The sequence below is a fragment of the Euleptes europaea genome, chromosome 18 (assembly GCF_029931775.1).
Source record: "Euleptes europaea isolate rEulEur1 chromosome 18, rEulEur1.hap1, whole genome shotgun sequence".
NCBI classification, from domain to species: domain Eukaryota; kingdom Metazoa; phylum Chordata; class Lepidosauria; order Squamata; family Sphaerodactylidae; genus Euleptes; species Euleptes europaea.
This window is the reverse complement of record NC_079329.1, coordinates 32,555,767-32,573,330: the sequence shown is the minus strand read 5'-3', so window position 1 is coordinate 32,573,330 and position 17,564 is coordinate 32,555,767. Positions and strand designations below refer to the sequence as shown.

At 45.1% G+C, this 17,564-nt stretch overlaps 1 protein-coding gene across 1 annotated transcript; it reads right to left on the bottom strand.

The window, feature by feature from the left end:
* Positions 1-1,874: 1,874 nt before the first annotated feature.
* LOC130490868 (vomeronasal type-2 receptor 26-like) lies at positions 1,875-9,771 on the bottom strand. The gene is made up of 6 exons (XM_056864672.1): positions 9,512-9,771; positions 7,722-8,013; positions 6,756-7,613; positions 6,327-6,554; positions 3,981-4,107; positions 1,875-2,791 (listed from the first exon to the last, which is right to left on the bottom strand). The coding sequence occupies exons 1-6, from the start codon at positions 9,769-9,771 to the stop codon at positions 1,875-1,877; spliced, it is 2,682 nt and encodes an 893-aa protein (XP_056720650.1).
* Between the last annotated feature and the right edge of the window lie 7,793 nt (positions 9,772-17,564).

Genomic DNA, 17,564 nt, shown 5'->3' with positions numbered 1-17,564 from the left:
GGAAGGGGGGCCAATCATTTCCTTTCGTTCAACCACTTTTAGTCGTGCGGTGCGATGCTTATCTTTCGCGCCTCACCCCGGGTCCGGGATGCAGTATGTGGATTGCGTGTGTGGGCTCTCAAAGTCCAATGTGTTACAGTGATTTGTGCAAACTTGAAAATGCAGCTGAGCAGCCGAGTAACTTGAGTCACGGACCGTCAATTCTATGCTTTGCGATGGGCAGTGGGGGGGGGGTTTCCCGGATCCATATCTCGACTCCCTGGGAACCCATCGTTACCAAACTTGGCGTTCCTTTCATTTAGGGTCAAAATCAGCCATGCTGAAAGTTTTGGACGTCCCGCTCAAAATATGCCCCTCCCCACGCAGCCGCCGACCGAGACTCTGGTCTGGCAATATTCGGCCGAATTTTTCTCCGAACTTTGAATTCCGGCCGAATTGAACGGATCCGAAGCAGGGGAGTTCGGAATTCGGCACGTACCGAACCCACAAGGGCCGGATTCGGCCGAATCCGAACTGTACCGAATTTTTTTTTTTTGACAGCCCTATTGTTGGGTCATGGGAACTGAAATCTTAAACTTACCGAGGAATCCTAATCAGTTCTACTCAAAATCCTAGTCAATGCTATTCAGTGGGGGTTATTAATCTTAGGAAAGTGTCCTTAGGATTCCACTATGACATACCAAACAGTACCTGCTTTCTAGAATCAGAAGGATCATGACTAAAAGCAGGCTTGTGGTCATCTACCTCTGTTCAATACCTTCTGGATTTCCTTCTCCCATATGAAAATACCCATTCACTCTGATCATCTTGGGAGGCCCTGCTTCAGGTACCCCTTGTCAAATGAAGGTAGGTGGGTAGCAACCTGAGAGAGGCCTCCTCAATCATGTTGCCAATACTTTGGAATTCCCTCTCCGGGGAGTTTCATCTGTTGCCCTCTACCATTGTCTCCCACCACTAAGTGAATACTGTTTTTTTCTGTTGTTTCACATACCCCATGTTTCTCTTATTGGCACTCCTCCCTGGCTTTTGTTGTTGTTATGTTTATAAATCTGTACAGAATTCTTTAAAAAAAATTAATTCTCTTTAATATTTTAAATGTTTTCATTGTTTGTCAATTTCTGGGGAAAGGGAGAGGCTTCATTCCTTCACTTAGCTGTCTACTCGAATGCTAGAAGGAAGCACATACAATGAACACAATGAGATATCACTTGAGTAAACAGATATAACAATCTGATAAATATTGGTAGGTATGTTGCACAGCAAACTGACGAGACTGTCAATAAGTAGTTTAAGCAAGAAGGAAAAAACTCCATGAAAAAAATAAACCAGGTCCACACAAATTCGACAGTCGAAGGCCAAAAACGCATGGTCCTTTAACCCACTTTATTCCCCATTTCAGCCAGGATCAAATTTACCCTGGCTGTGGGAAAACTGTATGCATTACCTTGAAAAGCAGGGACGAAACTGTGTGCAAATCCATCCGTGTAAACAGAAAAAGTGGGAGACGTGCACAGTTCCAGTTTAGCTTGCAACACCCCCGCCCCCGGTGATTGGTCGTTTCCCGGGGCAGGGAAGGCCCTCATTGGTAAATTTGAAATGACCAATCACCGGTGTCATGGGGTGTGTGCCAAACTAAACAGGAACTTCATGTCTCCCGCATTTTCTGCTTACATGGATCGATTGGCACAGTTTTGTCCCTGCCTTTCAAGGTAATGTGTACAGTTTCCCCCCCAGCCCAGATAAATATGATCCTGGCTGAAACGGGGAATGAAGTACGGTAGGTTAAGGGACCATGCATTTTTGGCCACAGTTTGCATAAGGTGTCTTAGAAATGATTTCTGTGATATCGTTGAAGTACATATGAACGAGAAATATTAATTGGTGTTGTTTTCATTTTTCCTCTTCTTAAAGAGTTCCCTATTGTTTAGCTCAGGCTTCAGAACAATAATGTAAATTTTGGGGGTAAAAATGCAAACCAGTAACCCAGCACCAGAGACTAAGATGGAGAAGATCTCCACGGCCACCATGGCTTTCCCCTTGGTGCTCAGGTAAGTTGGGATAAAGGACAGCCAAACACTACAAAAGAGCAACATGCTGAAAGTGATAAATTTGGTTTCGTTGAAAGTGTCTGGTAACTTTCTGGCTAGAAAAGCCACAATGAAGCTGACTATCGCCAGGAAGCCCATGTAGCCCAACACACAGTAAAACACGGCTGCTGATCCCTCATTACATTCCAGTATGATTTCTTCATTCCTTGAGAGCATGTCCATATCTGGGAATGGAGGGGAAGTACTTAGCCAAAGAACACAAATGCCCACTTGAACAAGGGCGCAGGAAAGCACAACAGAATATGGCAGTCTTTTCCCCATAAATAGCTTCATCCTAGATCCTGGTTTGGTAGCCATGAAGGCTAAAACGACAGTAATGGTTTTGGCCAGCACAGTAGAAATGGCTACTGAGAAGATGACGCCAAAAGTCATTTGTCGGAGAAGGCAGGTCACCTTTCCGGGCTGCCCAATGAACAGCAAGGAGGAGAGGAAGCAATAAACAATGGAGATTAGCAGGATATATGTAAGGTTTCGGTTGTTGGCTTTGACTATGGGACTGTCCCGATGCTTCACAAATGTCCCAAACACCAAAACTGTGGCCAAAGAGAAGGAAATAGCCAAGGTAGCTGAGGTGATACCTATTGGTTCTTCGTAAGAAAGGAAGCTTGTGTCTTTGGGAACACAGTTATTTTGGTGATGGTTGGAATAATGATCTTGTGGACATTTGATACAGGTATCCATGTCTGAAAAAACAACAACAAAGGAGATGCTATTTGTTTCAAGACATTTCCTTTATAAACCTTTGTTAAGTTTCATTCTCTCAACCTTATCCCCCAACTGCACTATGGGAGTTATTTCTAGATGCGAGAGGATCATAACTTCTGGTTAGATTGGAATCAGAGGTCCCATCCCCATAGCTCATGGCTGTAAAATCTAGAGAAAGGAATGAATGGGATGGAGCTGAAGAAATCTGGTCCTCTCTAACACTGGCTCATTTAACAGGTTGTGTTAATGATTATTGGAGTTAAGCTTGTGCAGCACATGGAATGGTCAAAAAAGCAGCATTCAAACCGAACTAGATTTTCTGTTAGTCTCAATAAACCACAATAATATTGGCCAATACAAGCTGTTTTCATGGATGATCCTGAAGGCCACCCCCAGGACAACAGTGAGGGCTGTAGCATATAAAGGTCTGACTAAGGGGTGTCTGTCTGCATCACAGAATCAGCCTAGCTTTAGCATTCTGTGCAAAACAAAAGAATAAAATAGAAAAACGGCCATCACCACGGCCTGGTATTCTTGGATTATTATTATTATTGGCTGACAAGCCACAGCTGACTTATGGCAATTCCTGGTGTAGTTTTTAATTCAAGAGACATTCAGAAGGGGTTTGTAATTGCCTGCTTCCGATGCCTGGTCTCTCATCCAAATACTTGCCTTGGTTGAGGCTGAGAGTGTGTGACTGGCCCAAGGTCATCCATCAGGTTTCCATGATCTGTTTAAAGGGGCCCCCGCGCACCTTCAGGGGAGCCCCCTGAAGGCGCGCAGGGGGGCTTGGAATAGATTTGTGCCTCCCGGCCGGGAGGCACAAATCTATTTAAAGGCGCGCGGGGGGGGGGGGCTTTAAATAGATCTGCCGGGAGGCACAGATCTATTACAGGCCGCCCCGTGCGCCTTCAGGGGGCGCGGGGGGCTTGGAATAGATGTGTGTCTCCCGGCCGGGAAATTCAGCTGTTTTTCGGTTCGGGATGAACCAAATCGACAGCCCTACTCCAAACCGCTGCTCTTAGCCATTACACCATGAAGGCAGGTGTTCCCAGATACTCCAGATCACATAATGTGTTCCAGATCACATAATGTATAGACCATCCTTAACATTGTTCTTCTTGAATATATCATATTAGAGTATGTGTTTGACATATGGTCTCCTACCCTTCTTCTCAGAGATCATTCCTTCTGGACATGGAGCACAATCATAGCAGCAAAATTTCTCTCCCTCCTTCTTTTTCCTGATGTAGCCAGGACTACAATTTTCACTGCAGACAGAAAGAGGCACAACCTGTTTATATACAGAAAGAGATATTAGCACCTAGTACACTGAGAAGGGCATGTCAGTCCATCCTGGGTTATTGACAGTGGAGTGACAGTGTGTGTAGTGGTTAGAGTGTTGGACTAAGATCTATAAACTCAAGTTCAAAATCTTTTTCTGCCATAGATGTCATGCAAGAACCAAAGATCAGTTATCCTTTCTTAGCGTAAACTACCTCACAGGCTTGTAGTTATTTGGAGAAATATGCTGAGTATAAATATCTAAATAAAAATGAATGGTAAAAACACATATTTTTCCGTTTCTTAAAAAAATCAGATCACCTGTGATGTGTTACTGACCCACAAAACAGAGACCGCGGTCATCAAAATGGTATGCTGCCTTTCAAGGTCCAAACATATTAATACTTAGATGTATGATAAAGGTGCTTTTATAGCAAACATCTTCATTTTCAGTTGTGATTAGATCAATAAAGTACAAGTTATCTTTAGATCCTATATGAAACATTTGCAACCAAAGAAATGCATCATTGTTAAAAGACCAGCTATGGGTAATCATTTAAGATATAAAAAAAATGACACTGAAACACATGCCGCCCTATAAGCAGTTTTTAAGGATAAGAAGCAACTGCACTTATAATGAAGACTTTCCTCATGAATCAAAACATCTCAGGGAAACATATGATATAGAGGCAACTGAAGGATGTGTTCACGTGTGCCCAAATAAAAGCAGTTCATTAACATAAGGAAGAACATCACCATGTTCAAGAAAGAAGTAAAAAAGGAAAATCCATATTTAAATACTGAATGGCATCCTTGAATGCCAAGTTAGACCCATCAGAGCATGCAAAAATGCCATACAAATTGCCAGGTTTGGCAATGGTGATACTACTTATGTAAACATAACTAATGTTCACAGCAGGATCTGTATGGAGCACTTCCACCTTGGGGTAGTTGTGTTGCAGCCCATTCCTGAGAGATGAAGAGGCTGGGGATGGCATGGCCATGTAAGTCCCCAGCACCTCCAAAGAGGTTTCACCGCTGCACTGGGGGAAAAAAGGGCTTTATTAAAATTAAAAATTGGAAAACCCCATTGAAAATAGTGATGCTGCACCAACAAAAAGGTGGTGCACCACCACCATTGCTTCAGGAGGCATTCCCTGGCTGAAAGGGGTTAGGAAGTTTCCTAATGGCAGCTTGGCCCCCAGAAAACCCCAAGAATGGCTCTTGGGATGCCAGCACAAGGAATTGTGCCAGGAGGATGGCTGCGGGAGGCCAAGCCGGCACCTGCAGACCATGCTGCTGCTACAGTCCAAGGGTGGGGGGTGTAAGTGCCCCTACGCAGACGTCCTTTCCAGTTTAGACCATGCAAGTGGAACAGACACTGGCATAGGGGTCATGTGTGTGTGTGTAAAGTGCCTTCAAGTCGCAGCCGACTTATGGTGACCCCTTTTGGGGGTTTTCATGGCAAGAGACTAACAGAGGTGGTTTGCCAGTGCCTTCCTCTGCACAGCAACCCTGGTATTCCTTGGTGGTCTCCCATCCAAATACTAACCAGGGCTGACCCTGCTTAGCTTCTGAGATCTGACGAGATCAGGCTAGTCTGGGCCATCCAGGTCAGGGCATAGGGGTCATGCCGCCTCCTAAACCCATTCGGACTCAACCTCAGGAATGTGCTGTTATAGAACCCTGGAATAATGAGGGATTACATTGATCCAATTGTGAGAAGAAATATATGCTCTCCAATATTTAACTATTTGTAACTCTGCACATTTGATTTATTATGTCACATATTTCTTCAATGATTTTTGTGAAGGAAAACCACCCGCATTTTTTTAGTGTGCACTTTTATTACAGTGACCATCCTAAGCAGATGTACTTAGAAGGAAGCCCCATGGTATTAATGGGTCTTGCTTCCTGAAAAAGGTTCTTAGAACTAAAGCTTTAGAATGGGGGCCAACCAGCTTTTCAAATGGTGAAAAAGGGAGGAAGGGTCCTCTTTGACCAGTCAGAGCTGAGAATGATGGAACTTGCATGGGGAAAAAAACATGTATGGTATACACGAGAGGAGAACTGAATGATCTTCAGTAGCAATGCTACCAGGAACCAACCAATGAGGTTAAAAGTTGACTGTGACCTCATCCCATGCTTCAAGTGCAAGCAGAGCTCTGGGGGGGGGGGGAGAACTTATTTTGTGTTTTTCACACAAAAGTATCTGCTTCTGAGTCCTACCTGGTTAAAGGTTCTATGCCACACAATTTTATTGTCATCAATCATTAATTCTTTGCCAGGAGGAGCCCAAGGATCGAACCTTCCCACTTTTACTCTAATGAAGGAGCCATTTGGGAAAGTGATCCAGTTTGTAACATCAAACCCAGCTCTCAGTTCCCCTTTTTCATTAAAATGCATGGCATCACCTGCAGTGTTGTGGAATGTGATGTTTCTTAGAAAACGATGCAGCTAGTGGATAGAGAAAAAGAAATAAGAATTGTTATGAACTTTGCAGTATCTTGATTTTGCATGATTCAGATTTCATATACTCATTGCTTTTTTTTGTTAAAATTCTTTCATTTTTCTTCCATGTGAGTAGAAATTCAGAGTAATATGATAAATTATAAACTTCAGCTCAGAAACCCGAGATACCCCATTGTAATACAATACCTGCCATGGCTGCACATTCTGAAGCACCAACTGCTCTCCTTTCAACAGTTGTCTGTGGTTGGATCTGGAAAGGTACATGGCCTGCAAAGCATGTGCCACAGCATAGATGGCATTGTAGACATTGTAGCTGTGGCCAGTCATGCTCATTTCAAAGAAAATCCCAGGAAGAGTCTCCAGCTTCTCCTCACCTGTGCAAGTGTTCTCGCTATCACCATGAATGCTGGAAACTTTCAAGGAACAGCTGAATACCTGCTCCCAGAAGTTCTGGATAAAACCATCTCTTTTTGCCCAGGAGGGGTTTATGGCTTGAAGAAATGTATGGAAACCTGGTGGCTGATTGGAGTGAACTGCGAAGGATATGGTACCATGGAAGCTTTCTATATCCCAAATCCTTTGTACGGACAGGGATTCAAAATCCCATTGCGATGTAACAATCCATACTTTATGCAAAGGTGGAAGTGAGATAAAGGGTGCTAGATACAGCAGCAATTTCAAAATGTATTTGGATGTATATTCTGCATAAACAAAACATACAGTAGCTTTTTCGTCAAAAGCAACCAAAAACATTTCTGCCTGACTCAAAACTGCATCTGTCAAATCATTCAGATAAGTCTGTTTTGGTATTCTCAGAGTGAAAGCAAAGCAGATGTCATTTTTGGACAGCAGTGGTACCACCGTTTGCAAAAACCTGTCACCCCTGTCATCATCCACAGCTAAGAGCCCAATCCATGTCCAATTGAAATGCCGAAGTAAGCGGATAACTCCCATGTATTGATAGGCTTCCTTTGGGACCATCTGGTACAGGGAAGAGAACTGTGTTTCCTCACTCTGTGCTGGGGAAAATGATCCATAAGTGAGCTGAAAGAAAACATGTAGGTAAATTTTTTTGTCCAGATGAATTACTACAGATTGTTCAAATGTATGTTAAAGATATGCAACATCACCGCTTTATTGCATGTGACCTACCTGTGGCATCTTGTAGTTGGCAATAATGGTGGCCATGTTTACGGACGTTTCAGAGTCAAGTCCTCCAATGACAGCTGTCAGAGTTTTAAAAATAGCACACTTGTAGTTGGGGACAAACCGCTGCTGTGTGGAAAGCAAACTCAGGGTGGCTTTATTGGTCATCCTTGCATTATAATAGCTGTTGAGGATGCGGACACCCAAAGTAATGTTGGGCAAGATGTGCGGATTTTCATTAATCTCCTTTAAAGCAAATGCCAAGGCCAAGATGTGCTGGTAGTTCTTTGGCTCTGATCTGTAATTTGAATAACAAGCTGTTCAAAGAATCATCCAAAATTTATCAGTACATTATATTAGAGGCAGCTCTCTTAATGGTGCTTTTAAAATCTGCTTATGTTTTATATTACAAATACTGATTTCTCCATATTGAATACTCTTTTTTGCTCATTTGTCCAACTTGTATCAGAGCTCTATAGCTTTTGAAAGCTGCACTGTATTGAAAAACACATTTCATAAATATTCCCCCCCCCCAAAAAAAAACCCTCAATGACTTATTTCACAAGGTAAAATAATGCTTTAAAGACACTTTGGGAGTAACTAAAATAAGGTAGATTTCCCTGACTTATATTGCCTAATGCTTTTCATAGCCCTTCTGTGTGATTAATAAACTGGTAATAGTTACTATACTCATCCCAACTGAGTGCTACTACCTCCCCAATCTTGCTGCATAACTACTTTGTTCAACAGGCAATTGTTTAAATAAACAATTAAACCACTCACAACTAAGGTTGCCAGCTCCGGGTTCGGAAATACCTGGAGATTTTTGAGGTGGAGCCTGAGGAGGGTGGGGATTTGGGAGGGGAAGGACCTCAATGCCATGTGATTGTACAAAATCAATATCCTATCTGGCCATTCCCTGTTAATTAATTAATTAGAACATTTTTTATGCCACCTTTCCAGGAACATGCCCTAGGTGGCTGACAAAATAAAAACAATAAAAACAAAACATTAAAAGGTTTTGAGCAAACTCCAGCATCAAAAAAGCCCCAGCATAAAATTATATATAATAGACCATAGACAACTTTAAATAAAAGTTTCCAAGATTACCCTGGGTATATAAGAAAGGGCCACGAGAGCTGAGCACTGACTCATCCCTTCCCACCATCTTTCTTATGATCTGCCTAAGTTCACAAAATCAGTATTGCTGTCTGATCTAGCTTAAAAAACCCCAAAGAAGAACCCACCACCTCCCAAGGAAGCCTTGTACACTGAATAAATTATGCAAATGGTAGAACAATACAAAGAGCAGGAATCGATTTAAAATATAAAAAATGAAGACTTTAATTGAGAGGCCTTCTATAAAGAATGCCTACAATCCCACGATCCCCAAGGAGTAGATTAATAGCCAAAACACACATTTTTTTTTAAAAGATCATGAATATATAATCCCCATCTGCCAGGGAAACTTTCTGGTGACCTTGGGCCAGTCATATACTCTCAACCTAACCTACCTCATCAGGTTGTTGTGAGGATAAAATGGAAGAGAAGAAAATGAAGTAAGCCTCCTTGGGTCCCCATTGTGGAGAAAGGCAGGGTATAAATAAAGAAAATCGATAAAAATAAATTCAAAGAGTTTCATTTTTCTATAGATGGTCAACAAAGAAGGTACTGATTAATTGCAGAGATGGGTTTTTAGAATCTGAGCGAAAGCTCTCTTTTACGCTGACTTTAGCATCAAAAGTGCTGTATGCATTGTATATATAAATAAAAGAGGGAAATTACAGATTCCTTACACAGGTTCGTTAATCAATAATTGTGTGGGTTGCATCTCAAAAGAAGGTGTCTCATGCATTAAGAAGACCTGAGAAGCAATCCCACCAACAACTAGGTCACCAGGTTGAGAAAATTCGTGAGACAGAGGAAGAGGATCCACTGCTGTGGTGCAATTAATGAAATGCTTCTTGCACACACTACAAGTCAGCAGTACAAGCAGCAACAGTAGTACCAGCAGCACTCGAACGACAAATCTTTTCTTCCAGTTATCAGCTTCCATGTCTCTTGACAGCACCACGTGCTTAATATTCAGTTCAAAAAGAAACGTGGAATGTTGCCTCTGCCCCCAGAAACACACCAAGATTGCCTATATCATGCAAGAGAGGCATACATATTGAAGCTTTGCAGATGAAAACACTGGGCAGGGGTGGTGGTGTCTGCAGCTCTAAATAAGAGAACTAAGGGGGAGAAAACACCTTGCAGCAGAAGAAAGTGTGGACACTTATTCTGCATAGTGCAACTCATCAGGAAATTATTCTGGGTCTGACCCTTGCCAAGACTTTGGTTGTTGACAGGGTATAAGAGGCAGCAGCTGAATCCTGAGATCTGAGGAATTTGCCTCTCCAGTTGCAATCATAAGAACTCCTGGGAGTAAAATGGTACTTTCCTCTAAGGGGACCTGTTTAGGGTTGCAGCCTCTGAATTTAGCATCCTCTCTCTAACAACCACCTTCCTGGCAAACTTTATTCTGAAGTCACTTTATGTGCTTGGAGAAAATTGGTACTTGGTGGAAGTGTGGCAATTATCTCTAACTGCATAGGCCTGACTTGACTGGTCGGTAGGGGAGATGCCACTTCAGAGTGCTGGCCCTAAGTGGGGAGGTAAACACAAGTTACCTAGTCAGTGTAAGGCAATCCTAGAAGTCATTGTTCAATATGCAGGTCATTTTTGCTCAAACAGCTCGAGCCTGACCTCCAGGTCTCCTGTGTATCTGTGCCTGTGCCAAAACAAAGAGGCATTCACAGCACTTGAGCTGTGGGTCTGTTTGTCTCAGTCCCATTCCAAATAAAATACAGAGGAATAACTGGATGACTAAAGTAAACCAACCAATGGCTGCAGTGCAAATGAGCAAGATATAAGCAGGCCTCACCCCCTTTAAAAAGTTAAAGGTCCCCTGTGCAAGCACTGGGTCATTCCTGACCCATGGGGTGACGTCACATCCTGACATTTACTAGGCAGACTTTGTTTATGGGGTGGTTTGCCAGTGCCTTCCCCAGTCATCTTCCCTTTACCCTCAGCAAGCAGGGTGCTCATTTTACTGACCTTGGAAGGATGGAAGGCTGAGTCAACCTTGAGCCGGCTACCTGAAACTGACTTCCGTCGGGATTGAACTCAGGTTGTGAGCAGAGCTTGGACTGCAGTACAGCAGTTTACCACTCTGCATCACGGGGCTCCTTCACCCCCTTTGGCAAGGCTTTTAACCTGTCCTCCCTCCCTTTTAGGGGTGCTAGCTCCAGATTGGGAAATACCTAGAGATTTTGGGGATACAGCCTTAGGAGGGACTTCATTGGGTATAATGCCATAGAAGCCACCTTCCAAAGTGGCTTTTTTCCTCCAGGGATCTGCTCTCTGTTGCCTGGAGATCCAGTTGTAATTAGGGTTTGCAAATCGTAGAGTTGGAAAGGACCACCAGGACCATCAAGTCCAACCCCCTGCACAATGCAGGAAATTCACAACTACCTCCCCCCTCCACATCCCTAGTGACCAGAAGATGGCCAAGATGCCCTCCCTCTCATCATCTGCCTAAGGTCACAGAATCAGCATTGCTGACAGATGGCCATCTAACCTCTTCTTAAAAACCTCCAGGGAAGGAGAGCTTACCACCTCCCAAGGAAGCTTGTTCCACTGAGGAACTGCTCTAACTTGTTGGAAACTCTTTTGATTTAATTCCAACCCGTTGGTTCTGGTCCGACCTTCTTGAGCAACAGAAAACAACTCGGCACCCTCCTCTATATGTCAGCCCTTCAAGTACTTGAACATGGTTATCATATCCCCTCTCAGTCTTCTTCTCGTCAGGCTAAAAAAACCCAGCTCCTTCAACCTTTCCTCATAGGACTTGGTCTCCAGACCCCTCACCATCTTTGTTGCCCTTCTCTGGAGACGTTCCAGCTTGTCTACATCTTTCTTAAATTGTGGTGCCCAAAACTGAACACAGTACTCTAGTTGAGGTCTAACCAGAGCAGAGTAAAGCGATACCATCACTTCGCGTGATCTGGACACTATACTTCTGTTGATGCAGCCCAAGACTGCATTTGCCTTTTAAGTTACAGCATCACACTGCTGAGTCATGTTCAGTGTTTGGTCTACTAAGACCCCAAGATCCTTTTCTCACACACTACTGTTCAAACAAGTCTCCCCCATCCTATAATTATGCATTTGATTTTTCCTACCTAAATGCAAATATTTACATTTGTCTTTGTTGAAGTGCATTTTATAAGTTCTAGCCCATTTCTCCAGCCTGTCAAGATCATCCTGCATCTTGGCTCTGTCTTCTACCGTATTTGCTACCCCTCCCAATTTAGTATCATCTGCAAATTTAATAAGCATCCCCTCTATTCCTTCATCCAAATCATTTATAAAGTTGTTGAACAACACAGGGCCCAGCACAGATCCCTGAGGAACTCCACTAGTCACTTCTCTCCAAGTGGATGAGGAACCACTAACTAGCACTCTTTGAGTATGATCTGTCAACCAGTGGCAGATCCATCTAACAATAATAGGATCTAACCCACATTTTCACAATTTGTCAGCTGGAATACTATGTGGAACCTTATCAAAAGCCTTACTGAAATCTAGGTAAACTATGTCTACAGCATTCCCCTGATCCAGCAAGGTAGTAACTTTCTCAAAAAAGGAGATAAGATTAGTGTGACATGACTTATTCTTGAGAAACCCATGCTGGCTCTTAGTGATCAGATCCATCCTTTCTAAATTATCAAGGACTGACTGACTGATGATTTGTTAGAACACTTTTCCTGGTACAGAAGTCAAGCTGATGGGTCGGTAGTTACCTGGATCCTCCTTTTCCCCCTTTTTGAAGATGGGGACAACATTTGCCCACCTCCAATCTTCTGGCACCTCACCTGTTTGCCAAGACTTTTCAAAAATAATGGACAGAGGTTCCGAAATTACATCTGCAAGTTCTTTGAGTACCCTTGGGTGCAATTCATCTGGCCCAGAGGATTTTGTTTCATCTAAAGAAACCAGGTGTTTGTGCACTACCCCAATGCCAATTCTAGGCTGCAAATCCCCTCCCTCATCACATGTTCTGTTTATGCCATGTTGAGCGCCACTTCCCTCACGAGAAAAAACTGAGGAAAAGTAGGAATTGAGGAGTTCTGCCCTCTCTTCATCTCCTGTTACAATTTCACTTTCCGGTCCATGCAATGGGCTTATCTTGTCCTTGTTCTTACTCTTACTCTGTACATAGGAAAAGAACCCTTTTTTGTTGTGTTTAGCATCTCTCGCTAGCCTAAGTTCATACTGAGCTTTAACTTTCCTGACACTCTCCCTACAAGCACTAGTTATTTGCTTATATTCCTCTTTGGTTATAAGGCCCTCCTTCCACTTCCTAAATGAGTCTTTTTTTATTTCTCAACTCTTTAAAAAGCTGTTTATAGAGCCACCCTGGCCTCTTTAGGCTCCTCCTATTTTTCCTTCTCATAAGAATGGTTTGGGATTGCGCTTTCAGTATTTTATTTTTAAGAAATGCCCACCCTTCTTGAACTTCCTTCTCCTTAAGTATTTCTGACCATGGGATTCTACCTAGCATAAGTTTAAGTTTGTTAAAATTTGCTCTTTTGAAGTCCAACCTACATGTCTGACTACGTACAGGTTTTCCTCTCCCCAAGATTGTAAATTCCAAGAGTACGTGGTCACTACTACCCAGGGTACCTACTACTTTAACCTCATCGACCAGTTCTTCCCTGTTGGTGAGAATCAAGTCTAAGATAGCAGACCCCCTTGTTTCCCTGTCCACTGTCATGGTCTCTGACATAATTATGGTATTTTGTGTACACGTGCAGAATTCCCTGTAGAGCTTGAACACATCATGTAAACTGAGCCACATACTGCAGAGGTTTGCGTAATGTGTAATGAAAAGCCTGTGTAATGCCTGTGTAATGCAAATGTCCTTAGAACAGGCTGACAGAATTCTCTCAAGGTCAGCTCTTTCAAGAGCTAACTAACTAACTTATCTGGTCTTGTCCTTAAAGGGGGAAGAGCAGAGCACCTTTCGTTATCTGTCAGATGTAACTAAAATCACCTTTCTGACTCAGCTGTCAGCTGTATCTCAAAAACAGAACAGTTTTGCCCTCCTCAAGGTCTACTTGATATCTTAATGTACTGAGAATGCATTAATAGCTTCAACTTTGCTTTTTATAACTTAAAGGCATTAAAGATTCCTGCAGTCTTATCAAGGATATGCTTTCTTTCAATGCCATTCTCCAGGTGAACTGATCTCTATCGGCCTGAGAGCAATTGTAATAGCAGGAGATCTCCAGCTAGTACCTTCAGATTGGCAACCCTATGCTGAGCTCTTTTACATTAACTCATTAAATACGTAATGTGGTCTGCATCTTTATTTGGGGTGCTGGGGCAACGTGTCTTTGAATAATGATCACCTGCCTGCAGCCACTGCTCCTGAATATCCTAGCCAATAGTTTCAATAGGGAAAAAAAATCACAGACACATATAAATAAATATTTCTGAGGGGGAGGAGCCCTGTGCTTTTCAATTCAGCTAAGGAGCAGAAACCTTCTCAAATTAAGCAATAGACTGCTACAGACCACAGTCTGCCACACTTTCTTTTGTCTGCATTGAAGTGCAACTGCTTATTGATAGTGCATAGCACTAACAAGTTATATAGACTCCCTCATAGCTTGTTGTGTTGCTTATGTGATTGCATCAGGTCCTTAAAATGCACAGTTCATTCACTCAGCAACCTATTGATCCCAGTGGACTAGAAAACATCGAATAGATTGGCAGCCATTAGTGTGGTTGTCAGATTCAGACAGATGTCAAACTGGAAAGCACAGTTTTTCCCCTAGAAGTATTTATTTATATGCCTCTTTGACTGTATTTGCCCTGACCTGAATGGCTCAGGCTAGCCTGATCTCGGCAGATCTCATAAGCTAAGCAGGTTCAGCCCTGGTTACTTCTTGGATGTAGGGCTGTCAAAAAAAAAAATTCGGTACAGTTCGGATTCGGCCGAATTTGACCCTTGTGGGTTCGGTACGTGCCGAAGTCCGAACTCCCCCACTTCGGATCCCCGGTAATTCGGGGGGATCCGGAGTTCGGGGGGAAATTCGGCCCCAGCGCGCCTTCAGAGGGATTCCCTGAAGGCACGCGGGGGCCCTTTAAACTGATCTGAGCCTCCCAGCTGGAAGGCGCAGATCAGTTTAAAGGGCAGCCTGCCCCCCTTCAGCAGGCTCCGCTGGAGAGGCTCGGGCTGTCCTTTAAACTGATCTGCGCGGAGGCGCAGATCAGTTTAAAGGGCAGCCCGCACCTTTCAGCGGGCTCCGCTGGAGAGGCTCGGGCTGTCCTTTAAACTGATCTGCGCCTCCCGGCCGGGAGGCGCAGATCAGTTTAAAGGGCAGCCCGCCCCCCTTCAGCGGGCTCCGCTGGAGAGGCTCAGGCTGCCCTTTAAACTGATCTGAGCCTCCCAGCTGGGAGGCGCAGGTCAGTTTAAAGGGCAGCCCATGCCTCTCCAGCGGAGCCCGCTGAAGGGGGGCGGGCTGCCCTTTAAACTGATTTGCGCCTCCCGGCCGGGAGGCACACGTCAGTTTAAAGGGCAGCCCGCGCCTCTCCAGCGGAGCCCGCTGAAGGGGGGCGGGCTGCCCTTTAAACTGATCTGAGCCTCCCGGCCGGGAGGCACAGGTCAGTTTAAAGGGCAGCCCGCGCCTCTCCAGCAGAGCCCGCTAAAGGGGGGCGGGCTGCCCTTTAAACTGATCTGCGCCTCCCAGCTGGGAGGCGCAGGTCAGTTTAAAGGGCAGCCCGTGCCTCTCCAGCGGAGCCCGCTGAAGGGGGGCGGGCTGCCCTTTAAACTGATTTGTGCCTCCTGGCCGGGAGGCACAGGTCAGTTTAAAGGGCAGCCCGCGCCTCTCCAGCGGAGCCTGCTGAAGGGGGGCGGGCTGCCCTTTAAACTGATCTGAGCCTCCCGGCCGGGAGGCACAGGTCAGTTTAAAGGGCAGCCCGCGCCTCTCCAGCGGAGCCCGCTAAAGGGGGGCGGGCTGCCCTTAAACTGATCTGCGCCTCCCAGCTGGGAGGCGCAGGTCAGTTTAAAGGGCAGCCCGCGCCTCTCCAGCGGAGCCCGCTGAAAGGTGCGGGCTGCCCTTTAAACTGACCTGCACCTCCCAGCTGGGAGGCTCAGATCAGTTTAAAGGGGAGCCCGAGCCTCTCCAGCGGGCTCCCCTGAAGGGGGGCCGAATTTGCCGAATTTATTCGCGAACTCCTGAACTCGCTGAATTCGGCCCCCCCGGTTGCCCGCCAGTTTTGAGTTCGGATCCGTCCGAACAGAAAATCACCGAATCAGGGGAAATTCGGTTGATTTTCAGTTCGGACCAAACCGAATTGACAGCCCTACTTGGATGGGAGACCAACAAGGAATACCAGCATCATTCTGCAGAGGAAGGCAATGGCAAATGGCCTCTGTCAGTCTCTTGCCTTGATAACACAACTGGGTTGTCATAGGTTGGCTGCAACTTGATGGCACTTTACACACACATGACTGTATTCTTCCTCTGAAACCTTTGGCAAGGGCATTTAGGAGCAGCAGCTACAGGCAGGATATCATTATACAAAGACATGTTTCTGACAACACATGCAGATTCAGAAAGCAATCCAAAGAACAAATTTACAGCCCATTCCTGAGAAATGGGCTGAAAGTCTTTAGGAGGTGGTGGGACCTTGCTGCCAGCATAAGTACGTGTAATCGAGTGATTACATGCACTTACGGTGGCAGCGAGGCCAGTCCCGCCGGCGGCAGAGCACCGCAAGACCGCATCTCCACTGGAGCGGCCTCTCCGTGGTGCAGGCAATGGCGTAGAGAGGCCGCGCCGGTGCAGGGGGGCATTCCGGGGGGAGGAGCCGCCAGCTAGGTGGCTCCTTAACCCATTTCGGCCTGGTATGCCGGCACCAGGAACGGCGGTGCTGCACCTCCTTTTTAGCAGGCTTTTTTGCAGGCGCAGCTTCGCTGTTCCCTATGGGGAGAAAAGCCCCAGTTGAACAAAAAAAAGCCGTGAAAAAGCTTTTTTTTGTTTAACGGCGTACGGGAATCGGCTTAGGAAGAGGTGCCGCTGCGCCTCTTCCCAGCCGTCCCCGTACGCCTCAGCTCAGGAATGGTCTGTAAAGCTGTTTGTGGAAAAAAAAAATGATCTGCCTACTGAACAATGACCTCTACGATTGCCTCACACTAGTAGGGTTACTTGTGTTTACCTGAGCCCAACCCTCACCACTTAAGGGCAACACTCTGCAGTGGCATCTTCCCAGAACACCAATCAAGCCAGGCCTCTGCAATTAGAGATATTTGTCACCATTCCACCAAGCGCAAGTTAGAATTATCTCCAAGCATGGAATAAAGTTTGCCCAGAAGGTGGTTATTAGCAGAAGCAAGAATCTTAAGCAGGCCTACTTTGAAGAAAGAATCATTTTATGGAACGGGTCTTACTCCCAGGAAAGTGTTCTTCAGATTGTAACCTGAGAGGCAAACTTCTCCCATCCTGGGAGCCAGCTGCTGCCTGCCACATATTGTGACGCAGCCGCATCAACGAACGAAGTCTCAGTAGGTATAAAAGGACAGACCCAGAAGCCTTTACTGCAAAGTTGGACCCTACCGAATAACTGTCTGCACTTTCCTTTGCTGCAGGGCATTCCCCGCCCATGGAACACTTTGTTCCCATTTAGAGCTCCCGCCTCCCTAGTGTTTTCATGTGCAAACCTGCTATATGTGCCACTCTCTTGCACTATGTAGGTGACCGTTGGGTGTTTCTGGGGGCAGAAACACCATTCCCTGCT